This window comes from Pyrus communis, chromosome 11 (genome assembly GCF_041283825.1).
Source record: "Pyrus communis isolate YQ-2024b chromosome 11, ASM4128382v1, whole genome shotgun sequence".
NCBI classification, from domain to species: Eukaryota; Viridiplantae; Streptophyta; class Magnoliopsida; order Rosales; family Rosaceae; genus Pyrus; species Pyrus communis.
This window is the reverse complement of record NC_142575.1, coordinates 24,450,209-24,476,707: the sequence shown is the minus strand read 5'-3', so window position 1 is coordinate 24,476,707 and position 26,499 is coordinate 24,450,209. Positions and strand designations below refer to the sequence as shown.

Below are 26,499 nucleotides of genomic sequence, written 5' to 3'. Positions count from 1 at the left end.
GTAGCTAGAGCTCAACAAGGGAAACACTTTTCACAACTAGGCTGACGATAATTTCTAACCGGAAACCGTCCAATTTCACCGGAGAAAACCGGATTTCTAGGTGTTCTAAACACCCAACTCTAAAACGAATACGAAAGCACAAACTAAGCATACCTACTCGAAGATTATGAAGAGTAGATGAAGTTTCATACCTCACTCGAGGGAAATCATTGCCGGAATCGCCGAAAAAATGATAAAACCGCCGGAAAAGTCGTGGACTTTGCGACCTCAAGCTGCAAAGATGGAAAGGAAATGGGGAAATCTAAAATCACAGAAATGTAGGGCTCGCCAAGAGCTTTCCATGGACACCAAGATCATCCAAAACGGAGCTCGGATGAAAAAGATACAAGTGGGTCAAGTTTGGTGGGTTTATGGGTCAATTTCTCCCTAAAAACGGGTTAGGCAGCTCTTTTCCCCCATTTTTCCGAAAAACTCCCCCTTCTCTGCTGGAGGTTTCCCTCCCATTTAATTTATAGCAATTTGGTAATATTACCAAAATGCCACCAACTTCAAATGACTCTAACTTCTCCGTTCGGACTCGGAAATAAGATCTGTTTACGCCTACGCGCTCATGGAATCGAACTCTACCTAACTAATTCAAAAGTTGACCGATAGGTCGAGAAAATTAGAAATAACTAAAGTAACCCTCACTTCGTTTTTCTCAAATTTGGAGAAATAAAGAACTAGTTCCAATCAAATCTTCGAAATACGTCAAGAATAAAATAAAATAATAATTTTAGGGACGGGATATCACAATTTATCCTAGTATTCAATAAGTTTTTTACATTTTATTAAATTAAAGTGCAAAATGAAATTTATCGATTTTCTGTCTGAGTAAGAGTTGTGACTTAGGTGAGTGTCTAGGAGGGTTTAAGCAGGTTAGGCAGACTCCTAAGCAGGTTTAGGCATGCTTACTTAATTTTTTAATGCCTATGAATTATTCAGGATGATAATCAACTGTTTATCGTTTAGACCAGAGATTTTTAAAACAATGATTAATACGTGAGGTGACGCCGTACGGACGATGACTGTATAATGACATGACACTGTTGCTGTACATGGACGATGATTGTGCAAAATATTTTTTTAGCAAAATTAAAAATTAATTTTGGTCTTGGGATGAGGGCAGGCAGAATCCCAAAAATTTGAGGTCTTCTTCCTTCAAAAAAAACAAGAAACCCCAAAAATCAATTTAAAACCAAAATTCCTTTTGCCTTCTTCCTTGCCGTCGAAGTAGCGTAGTCGCTCGAACGCCGTCGTACAAACCCTAAATCGAAGGGGCGCCAGGCGAGCATTCGGTTCAAAGAGTCCAAGCCAGATCCAACCCGACCAAGTATTGGTACGAAGGGCCCGAGACTTGTCGGGCTTGAGCGAGAAGCTGGTGGGGGAGAGCGGACAGTATTGGCACCGTAAAGTATTCCGCGCCGTACTTCGTAGCGGCACTTGCACTTGTTGACTAGCTTGAAAGAAGCTGAGTTCACTTATACAAAAATCAAAAAATTTCAAGAAAAAATGAAATTTTGAGAATTGGGTTTTGACTTTCATGGAAAATTATGAAGTGGACCGGAGAGAGAATTTGAATTTAGAGTTAATTACCTGGGAAGAAAGAACGGGTGAGGAGAGAAGCAGAGAGTAGATGACGATCCTGCCTACTTAATCATCGTCGATACTGGAGTTGGAAAATCATGCCATCATCGATGACTTTTACCAACAAGAGTTCGGTTCTTCTTCAGACAAAAAAAAAAGAAAAAAAAAAAAGATAGAGAATATAAAAAAGGAAGTCTCGGAGCTGGAAAATCCTGCCATTGGAGAAATCAGCAGAGAGAGATTGTGTTCTTTACTTTTTTTTTTTTTTTTAATTTTCTAATTTTTAATTTTTTTTTAATTTTCTAATTTTTAATATTCATTTGGGGCTACAATGACACGTGACACTCAGTCAATATTCACGTCACGCATTAACAAGGTTCTAACACAAAACCTAATAAAAATATGAAATCGTCCAACTATGCCTACAAAGATTGCACTAATTTAGAAAAAAATATTGTATGGTGGATAAATAATAATTTGAAAGTTTTCAAAGTCCTACAAAATATACGAGATTCGAATTATGTCCTGAAAATTCCAAGATCAAACATCATAGGATTATTTTCCTTTTCCCTTCATGACCGCGTAATTGGAAGGAATAAAATGTCAAAAACGTAGACCAAACAAATTGATATTACACGTGAAGACTCCAACCAAAATAATGAAACAAATGGGGGTGAACCATATTTTCCAAAAAGAAAAAAAGCCCCAATATGAGCCACGTGGAAAAATAGGCCATGCCATAATGTGATATCCATTGTCCATTTTACCCTTGGACTAAAACGGCGACTGGAAAATGCCTTTTCCTTTTCCCGCTCTTCTTGTAAGTTGTGGCTTATGGGTGTGGATTCATTGGTCATTTCGGTCTGGTTTTCGTTTTACGGTTTCACTCTTTCAACTTGATTTGATCAACGGCTGCGATATAATTTTATAACAAATTATATATCTGCTATGATTGATCAGACGGTGATGAGGATATTAGGAGGGGGCCACGGGTATAGATGAAAATAGCAAGCAATTGATTGGGATTTGGAGCTGAAACCTTCCGAAAGCAAATCCTAACAAATTTGTGGTCATAGGCCGCCTGAAATTCAACCGGCGTTCACGTAGGAAAATTTTTTAATGTTTTTTAAGACGGACACATACGTTATATATCTTTATACAAGTACAGGAACATTTGAAAAAAAAAATTTCGCTTATATAATAATATATGACGTACTCTCCGTGTTCCCAAAATGTAAAAAAAATCTCTTCCACACATGTAACATGGTCCCACATAATCGACAAATTATGAAGCTAATTTCCGCTATCACAAGTTGTTGGATAATTTTTTTTTGGTTAAGAATCTCAATGCGTGGTTTGTTCAATTGTTCACCACTATGGTGATATGTGATCATTACATACTGTTAATTATCGTTGGATGAGATTAAATCCAAAATTTATGTACTTATATCTATTCATTTTAGAGTGGGTTCGATTCTCTTCCCTTGTGACAATTGACTATTTAATCGATCTACTCAAAATAATTGTGTAAATATAGACTAATCACTTAGCCAACAACAAATAATATAGTGATTCGGTAATGCTAGTTAGACTCTTTTAGATTAAATTTGTAAATTATGTGATATGTTACTAATAGGAAATGAGCATGTTAATCAGTAGTTAAGTAATGGTCCAATCATCAACAATTAAGTCATATAATTCACAAAATATAGTTTAAATAAATAGTTTCCCCATCATTAATTATAATAATTTACAAATTAATACTCGAGGTGACGAGGAAAAGTATAACTTGAATTCTAAAGTCACAGAGCATAGTCATTGGATTGTTGGGACCGTGGCGATAACATAGAATCATGTATTAAAAATAATTGAACTTTTAATAGTCAAAAGGGCTGAATTTGAATTAGGTTACCAAAAGTCGGGTTTATTATAGGGAGGCAGATTCTCTGCCCTCCCACTTCCCGTACCCTCCCGTGCCCTCCTGTTTTGTGTGGTCACGGTTAAGTCAAGTCAACATTTTATATTTTTTTTTATAGAGATAATAAGACAAAAAGGAATAGTAATATAAAATGTTGACGTGACTTAACCGTGACCACACAAACAGGAGGGCACGGAAAGTGGGAGGGCAGATAATCTACCTCCTTATTATAGTAAATTCTTCATACTGAGAGCTATTCTCACCACCTGTATGAGTTTACAGAACAGAAAAATCAGTTAGCCACTGGCCTTTGTCTCGGCTAAGGTCGGTGGCAACCCCGATTCCCTTTTGGTTTCCTTTCTTTGTGTGTTTGTCAGCCTACTTTTCCTCCTGTTCTTCTACCATATTTTCTCCAACCCAAAACCTTAACTCCTTTGTCATAGATCGGAAAGCCCCCAATTCCGACTTTCCTTCTCATATTCTCCACAATGTTTGTTCACTTGTCTCAAAACAATCCATTTTCTTCATTTCCCTTATGGCCTTCCCATCCTCCGTTTCCTCCATCCTACATCATTTCCCCTTCTTTCATTGGATTCATCACCTCTTGACCCACATGCACCGCATTTTGTCACGGATCTACGGGTGAGTGTGTAGATCTTCGGCGCCGGTGTTCGCATCACCACCTTTAATGGCCCTTCCCTTTGATTGTATTTGTTAGCAATATTGCTCGTGAGAGCTTTCTTGGTTTCGTGTCGGCATTTGTTGATCTCGAAACTGTTATTAGTTCTAGGTTTTTTTACTATGTGTTTTGTTGTTTTGGGCTCTAATCCTGGTGATGGGTTGGGCTTTTTCCTTGTAATGTTTTGGAGGTCTATATTTTCCTTCGTACTTTCCTTGTGATTGGGCATTCGTTTTGTATTTTATGTTAGTAAGTAATGAATGTTAGCTTTAACCATAAAAAATGAGGGTCTACTATTTATAGTTTGGTTAACCATCTCCAACCTTTGGGTTAAGACTTAAAATTTAAGTTTTGAAATAACCAAATCATTCTCCAATGGTTGGGCATAAAGTTTTGGATTAAAACCTAAAATTTGGGCAATTTAATCTAGAATTTAGGCCAGGGTTAAAAGGCTAGCCCTCCAAAATTTAGGTTTTAAAGTAACCCAATCCTTCTCTAATGGATGAGTCTAAAATAAGTTTTGGATTAAAACCTAAAATTTTGGCAAATTTAACCGAGAATTCAAGCCAAGGTTAAAAGGTTAGGCCAACTAATGTGTGTGGACACGCCTAGAAAAGTAGAAGCCGCAACAAGACGATGCGCCCAAGGCACGAAGTTGGAAGTAGGGCCCACCCTTGACAAGAATATCGGCCACCCAAAACGAGCCCAACGAATCTTTTTCAATCCGACGATTTAAATTATTAGACTGTTGGTTGATCAAATGGTCCAAATTTGTAACAACTCGTTCCTAATTTTACGGCTTTATTAATTTTAAAAGTGTGAAAATGCCCTTTTAGGAGAGATTGTTTGACCGTCATTAACCAACGTATAGTGAGATGTACAAACATTCTTGTAGTGTATCCTTATTGTGCTCAACGGCATGAACGCGTAGGCGCATGCGGAATCAAAATCAGACTTACGGTTAAAATTTTACGGAACTACGAATGTGATGGGCAATTTGGTAATGTCACGTTGCGCGAGAGATATATTCTGTCTTTCTTTTTGTGGGTTTGTTTTGTGAGCCAATGGGGCCCACACCCCTCTCTTTTTCCCCTATCCCTTGTCTTCCATATCTCTCAGTCGTTCTTCTCTCTCTCTCTCCTCTTCTTTCCATCATTCATCTATCTATCTTTTCCCGCATCTTTCACTCAAATTCTCAACTCCCTCTACTTCCACCGACACTGAGACTAGGACACACCATCCTCCTCATTGACCCTCTACTATCACTTCCTTCTTCTCTTGTTGTCTCAGACATAGACCAAACGAAACACAGGCAGTGTTCCCACTATTTCCATCGAACTTGAGCCACCACCCTTCGCCATTTTCTTCAGCGAGTTCCCCTGATCACATCACCTTGGTCACGCACCCCCCTTTGTGAGTTCTATGAGCTCAGAAATGAAGGAAAACGCTTCTAAATCTCTTCCCTCGCCTCACTGTGCAGTGACATCGTAAGCACCCTCATCTTCGACAAATCTCACCGTTCACGGCTTAGGTAAGCCTTGGGTCACCTCCGCCCTTCCTCATTTGTGTTTTAGAAACAATGTCTAGATGTTGGACGTCTAATTTAGTGAGGTCTGGTACAGAAGCGTGACTAGGAGGAAAAATTTCCCTATATTCTAGCGAAGTCCGTGACCATTTGGTCACTTTCAGACGTGATTTCCGGCCATATCCGGCCACGAATTGATCCCCATGTAGGTATATATTGATTCCCCTCATTCCCAACTTCACATCCATATATTTCAAATCTCATAATCAAAATAAAGAGTTATTGCCAAATTTAGGAAGTTTTTATTTGAGATCATTTGGGCTCACTTTTATTCATCTGAGCCTACAAAGAATGGAACATCCGTGAATTGGACGTCAACCTCTTTTTTTTTTCCCTTATATACAAAAAAGAGAAATTAATGAAAATAGCTTCAAATTTTTACATGTTAATAAAAATTATCCACTAATTTTATTTAATGATAAAGACAACACAATAAAAAAAATTGAAAAACACAACTTGTGCTGGGCGCGTCCCCCTTTCCACACTCCACTTTTTTTTTCCCATTGTCAGCTACATTAATAGATTTTTTATTTTATTTTATTTTATTTTTTGCTTAGAATAAGAAAAAGACTTCAAATTGAATTACATTCCCCAATTTTATTTTTGTCGTGTTGTTTTTCAATTGTAGTCAAGATAAGGAAAGATTTTTCAATGTGATCAGAACACAGGGTGGTACACTACGTCTCTATACAAGTTGTGAGATTCTTGTGTTAAAAAATTAATAACATAAAAAATAAATTTTCCCACCGCTTACATAATAACTCATGGTGAACTACTTGTGTTACGGGTACAAGGAAAAATTTCTTCAAGACGACACCCAAGCTCAAGAAATTGGATGGGGAGCCACATTGATTATTGTAGGTATGTTAAAAATGTGAGGAAATTTTAATTTGGTAATTGAAAACAATTTTTTAAATAGGGGTTTTATCATAAGTGGTTCATGAAATTGACCTTCACCATCAAGATAGTCCCTGAAATTGAAACTCAATCAATGTAGTCCCTAAAAATATGTGTCGCAAATCAATGTGGTCATTCCGTCACAATTCTGTTAAAAATTTTGTTAAGTGCTGATGTGGCACATAAATGAGCTCCATAAGTCATTTTTTTTCTTTTCACAAATGGTTATTGAAATTGACTCACAATATCAAAATGATCTCTGAAATTGACCCGCGACATCAAAATAGTCATTGAAATTGAAAATTGATCAATGTAGTCTCGCAAATAAGTGTCTCAAATCAATGTAGTCATTTCGTCACAATTTAGTTAAAAATTCTATTATATACTGAAGTGACACATAAATGGGTTACATAAATCTAATTAAATTAAAAAAAAATTACAAAATAGGCTTAATAATTTAATAGTTAATAAAAAAATTGTCAACTCAAAAACCCAGTCCTGCAATCACCTCCAATCTCAGTCCACATTTCTCTACCTCATGCACTCTCTATTGCCTAAAAAAAATTCAGTACACTTATCTTTACACACTTTGACACCCTTCACCGAATCGAACTTAATCGAGATTACCTTTGGTGACGGCTTGGTCCATTGACAACGACTTCTGAGACATCACCATTAACATTTAGGTGATCAACATCCTCATAATCTTAATCTTGAAGAGCTTGTTCGGTGCTTCCCTGGTGGTTTGGTGATGCAAAGAACGGCGAGGTCTGCCTTGAGATAATGAGGTTATAACTGATGTGCATCTATTGTTGGTAGGAAAAATATGTCCACACCCCCTCTTAGGCCTTGGTTAAGCCTTGTGTCTTTGAGAATTTATGGAAGGGATCTCTCTTCGGAGTAGGCCCTACTATAGGAAAAAAAAATTCCATTGTGCAAAAAGGTATTTAGATAACTTTTTTAATTAATTATTAAACTCACATTAGCACATAACAATTTTTTTTAGAGAATAGTGGCGGAATGAGTATATGGATTTGCGATACCTATTTTCAAGGACTACATTGATTGATTTTCAATTTCAGGGACCATATTGATGGTGTGGGTCAATTTCATGGATCATCTTGATGGTGTAGGTCAATTTCAGGGACCAATTGTGATAAAAACCCGTAAATCTTGTAGGGCTCATTTATGTGCCACATCAGCACTTAACGGAATTTTTAATAGAATTGTGACGGAAGGACCACATTGATTTGTGACACCTATTTTCAGAATCTATATTGATTGATTTTTAATTTCAGGGACCATCTTGATGGTGAAGGTCAATTTCATGGATAATTTGTGATAAAAACCCTTTTAAATATAATTACTGAGAACATAATCTTTTCAAGGTTTTGGTCTAAAGGATCATTTTTGGGTTCATTGTTTTCTGCACAATGGGTGCTTTTACAGGACTAAAAGGTCTAAGTTTCAAGCCTTATGAAATTGAACCAAGAATTAAACACTATTTATAAACATTGATCAATAAGTAGACACTATTCATGAAACTAGACCAATAAGTAGATACTATTTATGAAACTGATTCAATAAGTATAGACTATTTATGAAACGAAAACAAGAACCAGTCACTATTTCCAAAACTAAATCAATACGTGGAAACTATTTATGAAACTAGACTATACACTATTTATGAAACTGGATTAAGAATTAGACAATATTTGTGAAACATGACTAAGAATAAGACAATATTTATGAAAGATGACCAATAATTAGACATTATTTATGAAACCGGACCAAGAAAGAGACACTGTTTATGAAACAATATCAATTACTATACATTATTTATAAAACTGGACCTAATAACTAGGCACTATTTATGAAACATGACCAAGAACTAGGCACTATTTATGAAAGTGGACCAAGAATTAGACACTGTTTATGCATTTGAACCAATAAATATTGTAGTACCGTTCAGTTTCATAAATAGTGTTTAGTTTCACAAACAATGTTTGTGATGGACACACAAGTCCCTCGCATCAAATTTTTATTATTATTAAAATTTTGTTATTTGCATTAAAATTTAAGTTATTTTGTAATTTTTATTAAATTTAAGAATTTTTCATTAATATTTAGTTTTTTATTAAATAAAATTATAATATGATTATTGATTAAAATAAACTTAGCACAAACATTTTGATGAAAATTCGCCTAAAAAAATAACTCCTCCATCTTCCCTCTCTTTCATGGACAGTGCTTCAGTGCTTGCTTGGCTTGGTCGTCTTCAATGGAGAAACTGAGGAAAGCGGTGAGCGAGATCGCCTACACTCAGGACCATACTAAGCTTACTCATCTTCACCGCTCTCTTATCCCTGTCCTCTCCTTCGCCTCCTCTCTCTACAGGCTCGCCCTCTCCCTCCGCCGCTCCTTCTACCACTATGGCCTCTTCACAAAGCACCGGTACTCTTCCAATCCCCGGTTCATTATTTATCTCTTGTTTGGATGCTCGGAAAATTGAAATACAATATCAATTTGTATCACATTCAAAAGTGCGTGCTCCAATTGTGCTACATTTTCTCACAGTTTCTCAGCAACCAAACGGTCCATAAAGTGTTTGTCTGTTGGTGTTGTTTAGAAGCTCAAATAATTAGATTATCTGGTTGAAACCCTAATGATTCGTTTCACTTAGGGCAGCTATTGCAACCAAATTCAAGCTTGAATTTCTGTTTATTTCCAAATTTTATTTGGGCTTTATGCGAATTTCTCCGAAATCAAACACTGTAGAATTTAGATGGAATCAATGCAGGGCCCTTGTTTGATATAATTATATATTTAGTTAATTGTTGATTTTAGCGATAATTAAAAGGGAGTTACTGATTTGAAGGTTACCGGTGCCAGTGATAAGTGTTGGGAATTTGACATGGGGAGGCAACGGGAAAACTCCAATGGTGGAGTTCATTGCGCGGTTTTTAGCTGATTCGGGAATTTCTCCTCTCATTCTTACCAGGGTACTTTATTTTGGTTTTTATGTCTATGAATTTTTAGGTGTTATTTAAAGTGTCAATGAATTTTCAAGTGACATTTCTGTAGTCTGACCCAAGATTTTGTGAAACGCCTCTGGTAGGGTTATGCTGGTGGGGATGAAGCTAAAATGCTTCGTAGGCATTTGCTTGGAAAGCCTGTGAAGATAGGTGTGGGTGCAAATCGGGCAGCTATTGCTGCCCATTTCTTTGAAAAATATGGTTATGTTGATCCTTACTCTACAAGTAAATACGCTGATGGACTTAACCTAGGACAGAAAGTGGGAAATCATCCTAGTTCACAAAAAATTGGTGCTGTAGTTCTGGATGACGGAATGCAGGTATAGTTATATATTTTATCTCTATCCTTGATATGGGATGTGCCGAATGGCAAAGGAAGGGGGGCTTTTTATGGCTGTTCATTGAGAAGTTTGAGGGGCATGCCAAATTGGCCTAAATCAGACTTTAACTGTTTAACATATTTACATTTTAACATGTAGAGCTTCTTTTGCTCTGCTACTATTTTTAATTTTGTAAATATGTGTTCTGGATGCTAAGTCCATGAATCTGTAATCCAACTCCTAGTTGCTACTTTTTGTTACTTTTTCTTATAGTTGTCTTATGCTCATTGAGGTGCTATGCTCTTGCTTTATGCTATAAAAATTTGGAAGACAGCACTGGAGCCTGCAGCGTAATCTGGAGATTCTAATGATTAATGGATTAACACTATGGGGCAACTGTCACTTAACACCACGTGGACCGTTAAGGGAACCTTTGAATGCACTTAGACGGGCAGATGCTGCTGTGCTCCATCATGCAGATTTGGTATATAAACTGACCTTTTATTTCAAGGTTAAAAAAGTGGCTTAAAGATTATATGCCTTGGGTGCCCTTGGTAACTTTGTGTATGTTAGCCAGGGAAAGTCATTAATTGACAATTTTATGCTTGTGAATCTCGCAGGTTTCAGGACAAAAGCTCATAGATATAGAATTAATGCTAAGAGAAGTTAATAAATCTGTTCCAATTTTCTTCACTAAAATGGATCCCTGCTTTTTCTCCGACGTGGGAAATGTCAACTCCAGAAAACCTCTTACAGCTTTGTCTAACAGCATTGTATTATGTGTTTCTGCCATTGGTTCTGCGGATGCATTTGTGAAGGGAATGGAGAAAGTATTATACTCTTGCCCATCTCTCCTGTACATATATAAACATATTTTTGTGTGTTCTACTGATGATCAATTAAGTTTCAAATTTCCTTCTTGGAGGAGATTCCAAGAAGCTTAAAGGTCTTTTTTTTTTGGTCTTGCTACAATTTCTGTGGGTACAATTTATTTCTTTAACCTTTGGTTTGTTTCTATTATCTGTGATTGTATCTGTAATGTGGATAACTTGCTGCAGATAGGAGCCTTCTTTGTCGATCGACTTGAATTCAGTGACCACCACATATTTCAGCCCAAGGTACAATCTTCCTCTTCTTCGACATGAGATTATTGTCCTGTACAGTTTTTGTTCAACCAAATGTTGGAGAGACACCTTTATACCTTATATGCTTACTGCATAAGTAAAATGTAAAATTGTTGTGGGCTTTTTAGAGTCTGTGCTGCCTTTGCCCCTCCAAAAAATGTAAAATATGTTATTCTTTGTGATTACCATCCAGTCTCGTCAATATAATCTAATTTCAATCTTCTGGTCAGACACAAGTAGATGGCGGGTAATGCTACATTAAAACAGAATATAGCCCGCAGGGTTGGTCAAATGTTGATTTGGAAGCTAACGTGTTGACTTCGTCTTTTTGTTGTGAATCTAGGATATTGAGATGATCAGGAAGAAACTAAGAGAACTGGAGGATGCATTTGGTTCCAAGCCAGTTGTTATAGTCACAGAAAAGGTAAAATAAACATTAATACTGGCAGGTGGCATAAGCACAGCACTCTCTTTTTCTTGCTTAGTCGTTTCCTTTATCATACGATAATGTTATGTATATTGGTGAGAATTGTGGGAGGCATGTCTTCCCTTTCAATTGATGTAGGGTGGCGAGGTGTTGAAAATATGGATTGTTTAATCAAGATTGCTGACTACATCATTTCATTTTTCTTCTTTCTGAATTTAAATTTCATGCTATCAGGATTATGATCGAGACCCGGGGATTTTTAAGCATCTGGATCATTATGAAATCTTGGCACTCTGTTCTGAATTGAAGATCATACCTTGCGGCGAACGCACTGAAGATAGCTTCAAAAAGCTGTTGAAGGAGGGAAAACTTACAAGGTACAAACAGAATACAGGCTTGCTCATTTTTATTATTTTTTATTTGGACAAATACAGTTTGCTTAGTTACAGTAAGGCAAATGAATCGTTAACCTAGAAACAGAAAAGAACGGAAAAAAGAAAACCTAACAAGGATGCAGAGAAACAATTGGAGAAAGGGACATAAGTAGAACGAAAACATATTCGAATCAGGGCTTCTTTATTCAACTAGAAATACATGAGCAGTACCAAATGCTACGGATTTTGCTTTACCGCTCTTTCTTCAATTCTTTTCAGGTAGTCTTCATTGTCTACCAACACCTAGAGGGTTAACAAGAAATGTTTCTGTAAGCTTGCGCCCATAAAAAATAATATATCTTTGAGTTATGCAATGAAAGGAGGTTCATGTTGCCTTTGCCGGTTAACTCAAGCAGTGTGAAAGAGAGTGACGCAATGAGTTAGGACCAGGATATGTCCAGGTTTCAAATCTTTCCAACATAAAAGCATGAAAGAATCAAAGAATATAGTTTTCATGTTGTTTTCTAGTTCCTTACCGTTTCAAAGCCATCTGTATCAAGGAATGCTGTGATCTTGGTGTGAATTTTTGGGATTGGACCTGGTGGTCTTATTATTTTCCCTCCAACTTCCTGGATAACCAGTTTTGCAGCTGCTGCGCTCTTGTACACGTCATCAGTGCCAATAGCAACCTTCAAATACAATGTTGGACAAAAATAAAATTAGAACATAGAAATCCCTGACCAAGGATTAATTTTTAATTGCAGTCACTCAACAAAACCCTAGACACGAAGGGGCCAAACAGAGGGAGGTGGGATTAGGTGATGAGGATTCTCTCCGGATCCTCAAATCGTGTTCGTTTATCGTACATCGTGCGATTAGTTTTTGTTAGGTACTATTTATACTTAATTTTAAATAAAAATATTTAAAATGATTTCTGTTCGCACGATGTATGATGAACGGACACGATATTTGGGATTAGGATTGGGGGTTTGGTGGGTTCGATAAAATTTTTTGTTTTGGGGGGGGGGGGGGGGGGGGGTGTTGGGTGGGTTTGAGGTAAATGTGTTTTTTTGGTGTTTGGTCTGTAGAGTTGACGTTATTCGGTTTTTAGACGCTAGAATTTAACCTTAATCAATGACTAGGAGGCGAGGCAAGTGTGTATTTTTGGTTTGTAAAGTAGAGAATGAGTCAAGAAAGTCAATAGACATCTTGATGAAACAAGGTCAACAGATTTTGGATTCTAATTTTTGGCCAAATCAAAGACAACGACTCAACGCGCTTTGCAATTTCTTTCATTTGTGTGTTTGACTGAATGAATTGCATAAATATGCATGGGTGTAGCTCACCTGTGCGTAACCATTTCCTCTCCTATATGCCGTCACATTATAATTGTATTTCAACTCGATCACAACTGTTTGAGTGAGATTGGATCCATACCCCACCATACCTACGGTATACTGCAACACAAAATAATGATTAATATAACATTTGTTGTGCATATATTACAAAGTAAAATGAATCCCGTTATCAGCACTGCAATTTAGTGGTTTTTCTCTTAACATGTAAGTAAGACATGTTTTAACTCTCCGTGATGAGTTTGGTACGAATTTATGATTATTCGAGTGAATGACAGTATTCTATATCAATTTATAGTTGGCTCATTATCTGGTTTAGTCCAAACTCTCACCACCAATGTCGTCATATAAAAGAAAGTATAAAACTGACCTAGAAGGTAAAAGAAAAAAATATATATTTACACGCACACATATATACCTGCTCTTGAGGGACGTCAAACTTTAGTAGTAGGTTCATGCCCAAGGACTGCACGTGGCGTTTCAGCAAAAAATGCAATTGTGTAAGCATTCTGATAATCATAGCTAAGAGGGAATAAGGGGGTTTATGAGAGAGTACGCAAAATCAACCTTGTTGTAGAACTCAATAGACCGATTTATATCATTAACATTAAGACATATATGAGAAAGTGGTTCTGGAGTTGGCGGCCTCTGGAGGAGCTCGAAACTGTAGCCGTCGGGATCGTTCATGAAGGCGTAAACGGTACCCCCCCCTACGAGGGGCCCGGGTTCACGAGTGATCTCACCGCCACTGGCTCGAACTTTTTCAACCGTGTTATAAATCTGAAGGTTGATACAAACACACAGAAACGAAAATGTTAACCAAACGGTCACCACTCCTCAAAGTTTCAAACTTATTATTCAGCGAGAGTTAATGAACAATATGATACATACATCTTGAGTTGCAATTCCAAAGTGACTAAAGGCTGTTCCGATGTCTAGCTTGTCCGTTGCGTTGTCTGCGAATTAAGATCGTATGACTAATAAATCAGTATTTGCTAGTACATACACGCATAAAATATTAGGGTTTCTTTAAGAGTTCAATTGCCTCCTATGTGTATATATATTAATATATGTTTTGATCAATTTAGACAAAGTTTTGGAGTGAAGAAATTAACATACGATGCCATGTGAGCCCTATCACAAAGTGAGATTCTTCAGGTCCAAACCCAACGATTGCATTTGAGTATTTTTCTTCTGGGAAATCTTTTCTACTCAATACTTTCAATCCAAAAAGTTCTGTGTAAAACCTGAGAAATAATATTTTGAGAAAAAAATTAATTAATTATGTATTAAAACAAGCTTAACCTGAAACGAATTTGCATGCATGCAAGAATACTTTGCCAAATTAAAGACATACTTAATGGTGCGATCAAGATCACTAACTCTGATATTAGCACGCAGGAAACGACGACTATCCTTCTGTACCCATTCTAGCACATCGTCATGGGGTACTGCCCGAGCTGCCATACTTGATCCCATCTGATCATTAACATATATAGATGATGTTCATTAATCACCTCAAATAATTTAATTATTAAATATTGACTAATTGAGATATCAGTATTTTTATAGAATGAGGAAAACCAGAATTTTGAACAACTAATAGTATCGATATTCGTCCAAAAGTATGCCATTAACGATTCTAAATATGAATAATCTGGATAAATAAGTTGCTTAACTAGTTATAAAAACTTGAAAAATCTAAAAAGATGATCCTGATGACGTATTAGCTAGGTTACCACAGACAGCTTACCAAAGAGAGGAACAGAAGAATACCACACACCAATTGCTCGGACTTGATCACCATCGTTGTATAAATGTACATATATTTTCTTGGACTATAAGGAAAAGGTTCAAATGAAAGTATGTGATAGTTCCAAACTTCCAAAACTTGTATATATTCAGATCGGTTGTCGCTTATTTATAACTCTTGGGTTTTTCTGACTTTTCTTCGATTGAAAATTATTGCATTGAATAATTCTCTCTCATGCCAAGTATTTTCATGATTTTGGTCAAATTATATGAAGTTGAGAAGTTCTTTCGTCCATCGTTTGACTTGGCTAGGCATGCACGATCTAGATAATTAGTTGTATTAAAAGAATCTGATGATGTTCATTTACTATGTAAAAATTAATTTTACATAAGGCGAAAAGGAGGCCATACATTTGATTTTTTACACTAAAGATAAGTGCATGATGAATCTTTTACGGTATTAATAGCTAGCAACTCTCAAAGTAAAAGACAATATTTTTATTTGGGTTGGCCGACGTGTTAAAAAGAGTTAGTAATTATAACAATATTGCTGTAGTAATATGGGTAATGAGTACGATATGTATTGATACAATGAGTTCAAAATATTGAGCTCAATTAGAATCACTCTCATAGAACTCAAATTTTCTAGCCTATTGTAGACTTAGATTATTCCGAGCCCCACCTCTGTTGCCGTCGCACGAACCATTTATGATGATCGCGTCTGGGTGGATTGTGGTTTGATTCCTATAAAATTGGAATAAACTCAATTTTCTAGCTCATTGTGGAAGGCATGAAAACTACTAAAAGAATAACCTTTATATAAAGAAAAGTTGTTATTGACGCTTCAAAAAGGTCATCGTGCACTCATTTTTTTATTAAAACACAAAAGGACAAATATACATGGAAGAGTGCAAGATGATCTTGTTAATCTGTAGTATATATGATAAAAACACAAAATTGTACTAAACTAGGTTCACAGAAGATACATATGAGCTAATTTTATTAAAATTCTTGTGCGTATCGAGATGCTCCTTGATTTTGTCGTGGAAAGGGGTTTGTCTTAGCATTTTATGATAAGTTGCGATGGCTTTAGGACACTTTCTTTCGAAGAAAATGACATAGATAACTAGCGAACCACTACAATAGAATATAACGGGTCTAGTCCCTTAAATTGAAAAAGCTGCTTTACACTACGTGTCTTCTGGATATAGTTGTGGTTAGTATGTGCATGTGGTGCCAATGGTGGTTTATAGATATGGAGAATATCTATATGTTCCATTGGAAACCCGGAGGTTGTCGTGGGTTTGGTAGACTCACTAGGATCTCGCCTGATGAAGTACACCGTGGATGAGTCAGTCGTATTGTTTTTCTTGTACCATCGGATGACATGTTGCTATCTACAACAATGTCGGGCATGGAGCAAACCCCGCGACATGTAACATGAGATGAGTTTGGTAACTTTCTTATAGTGAGAACTTCATAAAAAAAAATAAAATGAATTTTTCATTCTTGCATGTCTACAAAACTCTGCAAATAATCATTGTATCATGACAAGGTTATTTGATGTTGTACTCTAACTTAAGCCACTACAGTGGCAAAAGATTTTAGAAGATCTTAGTAGCATCGAGGGGATTCTTTCTAAGGTCCAATTGCTATTATTTGAAGGTTATACTAAGGAGTACTGTGTTGCAACTCACCTATTCGCCCAAAGAGTACTAAGCTTACGATCTGGTATGATAATTGGATCGATAGTAGGCAGGTGTTCCCAAAACGAATCCAGTGTTTGTTACGGTTGCAGCTTCTGGTTTTCCACATAATGTATTTGTTGTGCTCAATTATAGCAAGTTTGCTAGCGATATCCATGGCTACTTAAAGTTCTTTCTTGCAGACTTCTACGTTCCATTTTGCCAAAGAGAGACCGAAAGAAGCTTTTATTTATAGGTGTTGGAGGTCCTTAACCCTTTTTTTATTAGGCTATTTTGGTTTCATAACATGGATAATTTCAAACCTGATTTTTCATGAATATTGAACCCAATCACTAGATTTTAGTACGCTCAATAATTCTCCTTTGAGTACGAAAGACTCCCACAAGAGCGAATAGTGAATAGTCCTTTAATTTTTTGTGGGTATTGCCACATAACCCTGATCACAAGATCGATGGAGACCTTCTTGATTCATCTTAGGTTCTTCAAGCACTCTTAGACAAAACTCTTCTATTGGTTTTTAACCAGTACGTCACAATATTGAATGAAACCCTTACTTATATAGAGTACCTACATACTTGTCGTAATGTCTTTTATATCAGCGACTCAACACTAGTTACTTCTTCTAAAAGACATAGCATGTGACCTTTGTGGATTGCCAATGCCTAATTGGAAATCCTGCGATCATGAACTTTTAGGAAATGAGTATGAGAGAGAAAGCTCTGATGAATCTAACTTCTTTAGATTACACTCTCTATTACATATTCATATGGACTCATTGCTTAAGCATATAACTTTTAACAAGACAACTATATATATATATATATATATATATAAAATCTTTTGTTCTTTAATTATTAAATGGGGCTTTTAGATTCAGGTCCAAAAATTAATCTTATGATTGCTTTTTGGGGCTTTGAAATGCCCATAAAATTCATCTTATGAGCTTTTTAGGGCAGATTTTTAACAATCTCACTTGGTTATTATGAAATTTGATTTTGTACATATAACTTTGAAATTTTTATTGAGTAGTACTGAACAATAGAGATTGATATGGCCCAAGCATTTGATGAATTCACCATACTCCAAATGTCTATGCCTAAATCCTTAATTATTCTTCTTAGTAAGGAGTATGACTTTCTTTCCTCCAACTCACCTTCCCTCCCGTTCATTCCTCTCTCACTTTCTTCTTTTTCTTTTTATCTATAAAGAAGTTAATACCAGAAGTTGACATGGTTTAATCGTGACCGTTCAAATAGAAGGAACTATAGGGAAGGGGAATTTAGAGAAGAGAGAATCCTATTCATTTGAATAAATGAGAGCCTCTCCACATTGTTTCTTAATTGTACGACACTCTAAATACTTTTATTTGCAAGGAGGGTGATTCAATAAGTGCAAAAGGGCAACATATTACACTGGCTAATTGCCGACACCGCATTCTTGATGTTTACCATATCGTCATGCTTCTGGTTGTCGTCCACCGCGTTGCTAATAAAAAAGAGAGGGAATGGGAGTTGTAGACCTTTTCCAACTTTAGGAAGAGAAATAGTACTAGATTGAGATTCATTGACTAATGAATGTTCATAACTATTTTGACCATTATCATCTGAATATATTTATTGAATAATTCAAAAAAAATTAAAAAATGACTATTCAATTGGGATTTTTTTCTCAATACAACAAAATAATAATAAATGGGATTTGGAGTGATCTTAATATTTTTTTACAAATTCAGAGTATTCAATCAGGATTTTATGTGATTCTCTGAAAATTTATGTGGAGTCGAAATTAATTCCAAAAATTCACAAGGCAACATGTGGACCTTTTACTTTAGAAAGACAAGATTGCCTTAATTAAATGGACAAGGCTGTTAAGCGTTCCCACACGCAGCTCAACATGCCTATAAGTTCTAGCAGCTGACTACGACTGCTCAAAACTCCCCTACTCGTGACAAAGAAAAGTCAAAGGCATTAAAGATAAGATTAATTACCACATTTTGTCTTTAACACATTCCCAATTGAAGACAAACTATTTCAAGTAACTAATCCTAATCACATTTAATATGAGATATTTTCACCATTATCCCAAGATATTATTTACATAATATATTGAGAATATTCTCATAAAAATCCAACCCTAGGTCGGTCACCTTATCTATAAATACCATATTTCTACACCAAAATTCGATAAGCTTTTCTACATATAGAAAACCCTAAACACTCACTCTTTTTAGAGAGACTAACTTAGGCATCAGAGATCCATTGACCAAAATCCCCCACTATCGTGGGCGCGTGAGGCTTTTGGTCTTTGATCAAAATTGTTGATTGTTTTGCATGTGAATTTTCGTCAAGACTGAAGACGGCATAAACTTGCATCAACAAATTGGTGCTTTCATTGATAGTTTGATTTAAACGCTCGAAGAAAACCCTCGCATTCAACGTTTCTAATTTTTCCTTCATCTGTAGATTTTCCCACACGTTCCTACTCCTAGAATTTTTATATAATTTTTTGAATAGCCATAGGAAGAAATACGATGACGGGAAATTCAGAAACCATAACGAATGAACTTCTTACATTCAAGGATTTAGACAGGAGAGTGAAGAGGAACACTACCTCTGCGAAGCCATACCACTGTTGTAGCCACTGCTTAGTAGCCCACGGCAAGGACCACTACCTAGCAGCCATCACTGGGCCACCAAACAGCACCCCGCCTCGCTGCCTTAATACCTGCAAGCCACTGGCAAGAGGCTTAAACTACAGCAGTTGCCACATCACACCTAGGGCAAGAAGGCCAACCCATTGTAGTAACTGCAGCAGTAGGCCACGTAGGCCAGACAACGCAAGCTTAAGCTAAGCCATGATGCGTGCAGCGCAAGCTAGGGGGTAGACGACCCATGCGCAAGCCTTGCGCATGGCCTAGCCAGCCAAATAGGCTGGCCCGCCTTGTGACCTGCTATGACTACCTATCCCACGACCGAGACCATTTCAGGCGATTTAGATTTCGACCACCGGACCGATGATTCACTCAGGGATATTTTCACCCTATATTTTCGCAGGTATACCCGTTCAAGGCCCAAGTTTTGTACCTGCAGCTTATTACACTTCAACCATATGTGGAGATGTCTATTATTTAAACCCTTCCACCCCAAATGACGAACATCACTTGTCCCAGCAGGTTGCTGACAAAACCAGTGCTTTCCCGCATGAGACAACCTTGGTGAATAAGCTATTTGAGCACATCGAGATGCAGCGCGTCTTAGATGAGGTGTTCAGAAATAGAACAAGGGCAGATGATCGTGACTTTTTCTAGTGACGTTCCTGCAAGTAGTCTCTTTGTCTGCCATGAACCGAGCGTTTAGGCAATGTATACTCTTGTCTTAGTCCTCATGAAAATTTTCTCTCCTACCTTAATACACAGAGAAACGTTCATTCCCGACTCAACCCACAAGTTAGTGTGCACTATAGGTTGGGTTCACACTCTGATGAGCACTCTAGACATTTCATGTAAAACATCCACACGAAGTTAGGCCTAAGAGGATATCCTCCTATGAGGCACTGGAGTAAGCAACTGCACGATGGGCCAAGGGAAGCACGAGAGCAATTCGTCTCGAGTTTAACTGGAAGCCCACGCCAAACGCAACAACCAATTATTCACTCACCAGCTACAAACAAACCACATGCACCACAACTGCGACACGGATGGGCAGAACGTGCATAAGAGTAACATAGACCAGCAGGTCAACACCGGGGGTAACCGAAGGCTTCGCTGCCCTAGCAGAGGGAAATTTAGGAGGAAGTACAAAGGCTTATAGCAGAGCAGTTCCGCATAATCCAGCTCATTGAAACCATCGACGAAGCTCAACCTCGCTAGACGCCCATCCAAAGAAGACCTGAACGATCGTAGATATGAAGTTCCCTAGTACTCTAGAGGAGATACAAGGTCTAATTAGGCGAACATCAGCACTCAACCGTTTCTTCTCGTGATTGACTTACCGATGCAAGCTCTTTTTCAAGGCGATCAGGAAGGCACGACGAAACAAATGTAATGACGAAGTGTGAGAAAACATTACAGGACTTGAAGAAGTACCTGACACGGTCTCCTTTACTATCCAACTTGGAAGCAATGGAGGACTTATACATCTATTTTGTGGTATCTTAACTAGTAGTGAGCCCTACCCTCATACGAGAAGAGTTAGGGACCCAATTATTTATATTCCACATTTCAAAAGCTCTCCTCGATGAGGAAACGAGATACCCAAAAATTAAAACTTTGATTTTGGCACTAATTATTGCAACCCAGAAGCTCAAATTGTACCTTTAGTCACCCAATCCAAACGCGTGACAATAAAGTCATAGAAATTAACGGACATTTCAACTAACGCAGCAACTTAGCCCAAAGGCACGCTGGGGGCAAATGAGCACTAAAAGGGCGCATTAGCCCAACCTGCAGGAGAGTTCCTCCAACTACCAGGGATTAGAAGCATGCATTGTTCTCATTACCTAGACGGTTCCTTACACGAAGCAACCCAGCGCTAACAGTTGAGCATTGCCTCTCGCTATGTACAACTCAGCCCTTAAACAACCCAATATTACTAGTTGATCAAGCTAGCCTTAGCTATGTAGCTCCAACTGCGCCTATCATGCACAACGATTCCTATTCATGCCAAACTTGTCCTGCGACTCTTTGCAGCGCCGATTCATGCTCCATGGCTCCTAGCTGCGCTGATCAGGCCAATAATATTACTAACTTCAAAGCATCCAACAACAGAGAAAAATACGAGGTTTTATTAGCAGCCCTCTGCTAGCGAAAAACTTAAGGGGTGAAGAAGCTTGCAATCCATTCAGATTCTTAGCTAATCACCAATCAAACATCTGGGGAACACAAGGCAAAACATTCAAGGATGGCACAACACTTGGATTAAGTTTGGGAGTAGCGCACGACGTTCCCCACTCACACCCTTATGCGGGATCCACTAGTGGTTAGTCGAATAAGACCTCACAACTAATGATTGATTCAGTTGTCTAGCAATCCATATTTCCTCAGCTGTACTCACAACAATGACTTTCATGCTCTCTAATGTGAGAGGGTAAGTTGATCCCCCGACACCTATCTGGGTATGCTGTTCCATGCTTTTTAGTGCGAAAGGGTAAACCAATCCCCTGAAACTCATCTGGGTAAGCTCTTTAGTGCGAGAGGGTAAATGAATTCTCCGACACCCATATGGGTAAGTTTTCAAGTACGAGAGAGTAAACTAATTCCTTGACACCCTTTGGGTAAGCTCTCTAGTGCAAAAGGGTAAACTATTTCTCTAACACCTATCTACGTAAGCTCTCTAGTGCGAAAGGGTATACTAATTCATCGACACCATTTGGGTAAACTCTCGAGTGCGAGAGGGTAAACTAATTACTCGACACCCATCTGGATCTACTATCCAATGCGAGAAGGTAAACAAATTCCTTGATATCCATCTGGGTACGCTCCAGTGTGAGAGGGTAAACTAATTCTCCGAACCCATTTGAGTTTGCTTTCTAGTGTGAGAAGGTAAACTTATTCCCCAACACCCATCTTGTTAAGCTCTCTAATGCAAGAGGGTAAACTAATTCCCCGACACTCATCTAGGTATGCTCCCCAGTGCGAAAGGGTATACTAATTCTTCGACACCCATCTGGGTTTACTTTTTAGCGGAATGAGGAAAACTGCCCATGAATTTTCACACTAGTCATTTTTTTAATGTGATTAGTTAACGATTTTCATATCCCACATATATTTATCATGTTATGTAGGCCATGTAGCTCAAATGATCGAATGCTCAAAGACCAACTAAGCAGCAAATGGTTAGGGGGCAGTAGCTCATGGTGAATGCAATAACTCAATGCCCCAAGAAGCCAGAACTCAAGACCATAGTGACTCTGTGGGATCGTCTGCTTTTGTCTAAGCAGTGTACCCAACCAATAGTTCTATGGCTAAAAGCTTCGCAAGACGCTTCAAGCAAGCAAAGTTTCAAGAAAAACAAAGATAAAGTAAAGCGAAGAAAGCAGTTTATTAAATTTCTAGCAAATTGATAAACTTGCACAAAGGTTGCCAAAATCCGAAACAAGAAAAACAAAGCATGACTACTCATTTAGCAGCTTGGATGACCTTGGGCTCTCCAGCAACCATCCTGCCTTCATTAGCCACTTTGCACTTAACAATTTGTTCATCCAACACTTTATCTTCAGTAGCTCTATCCTCGACTGCTTCATCTATGGTAGTTGAGAAATCAAATTTAAGCAGTTCCCCTTTCTTAGCAAGCAGCACAAATGTGGTAGCAGCAAAGAGAGCATACTGTGACGTCTCTTTTTTGCCAACAACCTAGTAGGTGTGAGGGCATTTATAGAGCAAAAAAAAATCCCAAAAATTCACAAGGCAACACGCGGACCTTTTACTCAAGAAAGACAAGATTGCCTTCATTAAATGGGCAAGGCTCTCAAGCGTCCCCACGCGCATCTCAACATCCTTGTAAGTTCTAACAGCTGACTATGATTGCTCAAAGCTCCCCTGCTCGTGGTAAGGAAAGTTAAAGGCATTAAAGATATGATTAATTACCCAATCCTATCTTTAATACATTCCTAATTGAAGACAAACTATTTCAAGTAAATAATCCCAATCACATTCAATCTGTTATATTTTCACCATTATCCCAACATATTATTTACACAATATCTTGAGAATATTCTCACAAAAATCCAACTATAGGGCCAACCTCTCTATAAATATACTATTTCTCCACCAAAATTCGTAGGCTTTTCTACATACAGAAAACCTTAAACACTCATTCTTTTCAGAGAGACTAACTTAGGAATTGGAGATCCATTGACTAAACACCCCCCCCCCAACCCCACTCATTGTGGGCTTGTGAGGCTTTTGGTCTTTGATCAAGGGTGTTGATTGTTTTATAGGTGCATTTTTGTTAAAACTGAAGACGGTGGAAATTTGCATCGACAATCTAGGTGTATTCAATCAAGATTAACATTCTAGGTGCATTCAATTAGAAATTATTTTTAAAGGATTTTAAAAAGTTGGAGAATTCGAGGGAATTGGAGAGATTTCATAATGTATTTTAATCATTCTCAAATCTTACCGCTCTCCCTCATAATATGAGGGATTAATTTTTTTTTTTTTTTTTTTGAGAAAAGAAAATGATGGAACTCACTCAAAACTTTACATAGAATCTCTAGAAGTCAATTAAACTCCATCAAAATTCATAAATTTATAAATGCACTAAAATACCTTAACATAAGAATTGAATACACCTCCAAAGTATGTCCTCAATTAGGGATGGCAAAAATACCTGTAGGTGTGAATAACCTCGGGAATTTGCACTTTTTAAATCAAATGTGACGGATATGGTAAGAGAACCCTCCATCTCGAAACCGTACTGTAATGGTTATATTATATCAAACATATATGATTTTTTATGATCTAGAGATTTTCTTTTTCTTTGTTCAAACTTAAAGAGTCATTTTTGTAGTATTTAATGTTGCTTATATTATTATATGATGTGTTTCATTTTGTTTAAATACAATATAATGTAATTAAAGTAATTTTTTTTATTATTCTAACAAGAAAAAGCATTTCAATTAAGGTTGATGGTTCCCGACCTGCCCCATTGTCAGCCGTTGCCTAGTCATAGTATTCATCATAATTGAATACTAGATTCAGTACACACTGTGTGATCTAAAATTTTAAAAGGAATTTTAATTTATCAATGTTAAATTATATCAAATAAATTAGTGGATCGGAGAAGTGTGAAAATGTGGAAAAGATATTGATAAAGTGACATGGTTGTGAAGTTGAAAAACAAAAAAACAAAAACTTGTTTGTGGAAAATTACTTTAATGCCCATATTTTTACTTTCCTAATTTATTTTTGTTATATATAAAAAGGTATAATAATTTTATTTGTTTTTTCAGTTGACAACTAGAATTTTATTAATATGTAATTTAAATTTTATAATATGCTATTCACACATTTTTTCTTTTCTTTATACACACTCCTAAATTTTTATATAAAAGAATACTTTATCGGCTAATGACTTCTAATGTTTTTGGGCCTTGCTAATGGTAGTCCCATGGACTTTGTAGTATAACCTTTGTTTGGTTTGGGCTTGGCCCGTCATAATAACAAGTTAAATTTTATTTTATCATTATTGTAGACGCTCATGTTAGAAGATAAGGTTACGAGACAAAGATTTAGGGCAAAATGGATAAAAAAAGACCTAGAAAGATTTGGAAATAGACTTTAAAAAAAGACTTGGAGTACTTAGGTCTAACGGAAGACGTGGCACAAAGTCGAGTACCGTGATGTTCTAGGATTCATACAGCTAAAACTTTGTTGTTGTTTGAAATAGGGTAATATTGTGGACACTAAAATTTTAAACTAAATGATATGTCACAAATATAAAATAAACACATTAATCAATAATTAAATAATCATCAATAACCACATTATTTAATCTATAAAATTTAATTTAAAATTTTAATCATCTTAGTATTACGTTTTAAAAATAAAATAGTAAAGGCTTCATGAACGAAATTGCGTCCCTCTGAAAATAAAGTAGTGGAGACTTCAGGAACGAGATTGCGTCCAGGTTCAATGAATCGTGACATTCGTCAACTGCTTCCGTTACCGCATTTTAACGCTTTTCACCTGTGCTCTCCACGCTAACACATTACGGGAGCGTTTGTTGCGCCGGATTATCTCGGACTGGATTAGCTTCAAGGACTAAGCTGGACTGGCTTAGACTAGACTAAATTAGACTAACTTAGTGAAGCGTTTGGTGCAGTATTGGACTAAGAAGCTGGATAATAACAAATTCTAATATTATATTATTTAATATATAAATTATTAATATTTTATTATGATCTTATCTTTTTCTTCATCTTTTCCTACCATTTCCGTCCCACTCTTTTCCTCTTCTCTCATCGTCCCACCCTCTCCTTCTTTTTTTCCTCTTAAACCTCTCAATTCATGTCTCTTTCTCATTCCTGGTCAAACTCCTTATTGATTCCAATCTCTATTTCTCTGTCCTCCCTCCCTCTCTAGCAATGCGTTGTTCGAATGGAACCTCACGGCTCCAATTTTCCCCACGAGTTGCAGGTTTCCCGATGTGTTTTCCGGCCAACCCTCGTTAAATTGGATGAAGTTAGCACCGCCAAAAAATTCATCACCATCCCTAGATCGAGATCTTAGCTTTGAATGCTCAAATCTGTCATGGATTTGAAGAAGCCCAAACAGGCCGAGACTTCCAGACCATTTTCCGACCACATTCGACCACATTTTGGCCTCAATTCAGGTAAAATCGTAATCTTGTCACTCCCAGCTTCAATTTGGTATATTTTATATGAAAGTTGGTTGTGAAATGGATCTGAAAGAAAGTCGGAAAGTTAATGATTGATCTAGGTGACCGGAGATGATGAGGAGTCTGTCGGGAGTAGTCGTTGAGCATGACGAGGACGAGAAAAAGATGATAGTCTTAGCTAGTCCCATGGTTATTGGGGGGTCTTGCTAAGACCTCTTAGTGAAGGCTTTTGTCCATACTAGTCCCCTTTAGTCTCATTAATGTTAGTCTCAGCATGGAACAAACACAGTATTGGACTAATAGCTAGTCCAGTCCAGTCCAGTCCAACTTAGTGAGGGCAAACAAACGCCCCTACAGATACTC

At 37.2% G+C, this 26,499-nt stretch overlaps 2 protein-coding genes across 4 annotated transcripts; one reads left to right on the top strand and one right to left on the bottom strand.

Annotated features, from left to right (window-relative positions):
• The first annotated feature begins 8,898 nt into the window (after nt 1-8,898).
• Nucleotides 8,899-12,633, top strand: LPXK (tetraacyldisaccharide 4'-kinase family protein). Of its 3 annotated transcripts, none has more exons than XM_068482629.2 (9): nt 8,899-9,159; nt 9,584-9,707; nt 9,824-10,060; nt 10,395-10,544; nt 10,681-10,890; nt 11,119-11,178; nt 11,528-11,608; nt 11,846-11,988; nt 12,265-12,633. In XM_068482629.2, the coding sequence occupies exons 1-9, from the start codon at nt 8,987-8,989 to the stop codon at nt 12,266-12,268; spliced, it is 1,182 nt and encodes a 393-aa protein (XP_068338730.2). In that variant the 5' UTR covers nt 8,899-8,986; the 3' UTR covers nt 12,269-12,633. The 3 variants fall into 3 exon arrangements, with proteins under 3 accessions (XP_068338730.2, XP_088536553.1, XP_088536552.1); XM_088680426.1 differs by having other exon boundaries at nt 8,946-9,159; nt 9,598-9,707; XM_088680427.1 differs by lacking the exon at nt 10,681-10,890.
• On the bottom strand, nt 11,990-15,216 carry LOC137742695 (lactoylglutathione lyase GLX1). Its single transcript, XM_068482630.2, has 9 exons — nt 15,094-15,216; nt 14,698-14,819; nt 14,460-14,587; nt 14,232-14,296; nt 13,908-14,120; nt 13,759-13,806; nt 13,332-13,442; nt 12,522-12,674; nt 11,990-12,288 (listed from the first exon to the last, which is right to left on the bottom strand). Exons 1-9 carry the CDS (start codon nt 15,163-15,165, stop codon nt 12,223-12,225), a joined length of 978 nt encoding a protein of 325 aa, XP_068338731.2. The 5' UTR covers nt 15,166-15,216; the 3' UTR covers nt 11,990-12,222.
• Between the last annotated feature and the right edge of the window lie 11,283 nt (nt 15,217-26,499).

What these genes read in the sequence shown, in the direction of transcription:
- LOC137742695 (XM_068482630.2), bottom strand. Translation starts at nt 15,165, where the DNA reads ATGTACATTTATACAACGATGGTGATCAAGTCCGAGCAATTGGTGTGT. An exon ending in GATCTTGATCGCACCATTAA is followed by an intron (nt 14,588 to 14,697) that starts GTATGTCTTTAA and finishes ATTATTTCTCAG; the next exon opens with GTTTTACACAGAACTTTTTG. An exon ending in GAGGAAATGGTTACGCACAG is followed by an intron (nt 12,675 to 13,331) that starts GTGAGCTACACC and finishes TTGTATTTGAAG; the next exon opens with GTTGCTATTGGCACTGATGA.
- LPXK (XM_068482629.2), top strand. Translation starts at nt 8,987, where the DNA reads ATGGAGAAACTGAGGAAAGCGGTGAGCGAGATCGCCTACACTCAGGAC. An exon ending in GGCCTCTTCACAAAGCACCG is followed by an intron (nt 9,160 to 9,583) that starts GTACTCTTCCAA and finishes ACTGATTTGAAG; the next exon opens with GTTACCGGTGCCAGTGATAA. An exon ending in TGCTCCATCATGCAGATTTG is followed by an intron (nt 10,545 to 10,680) that starts GTATATAAACTG and finishes TGAATCTCGCAG; the next exon opens with GTTTCAGGACAAAAGCTCAT.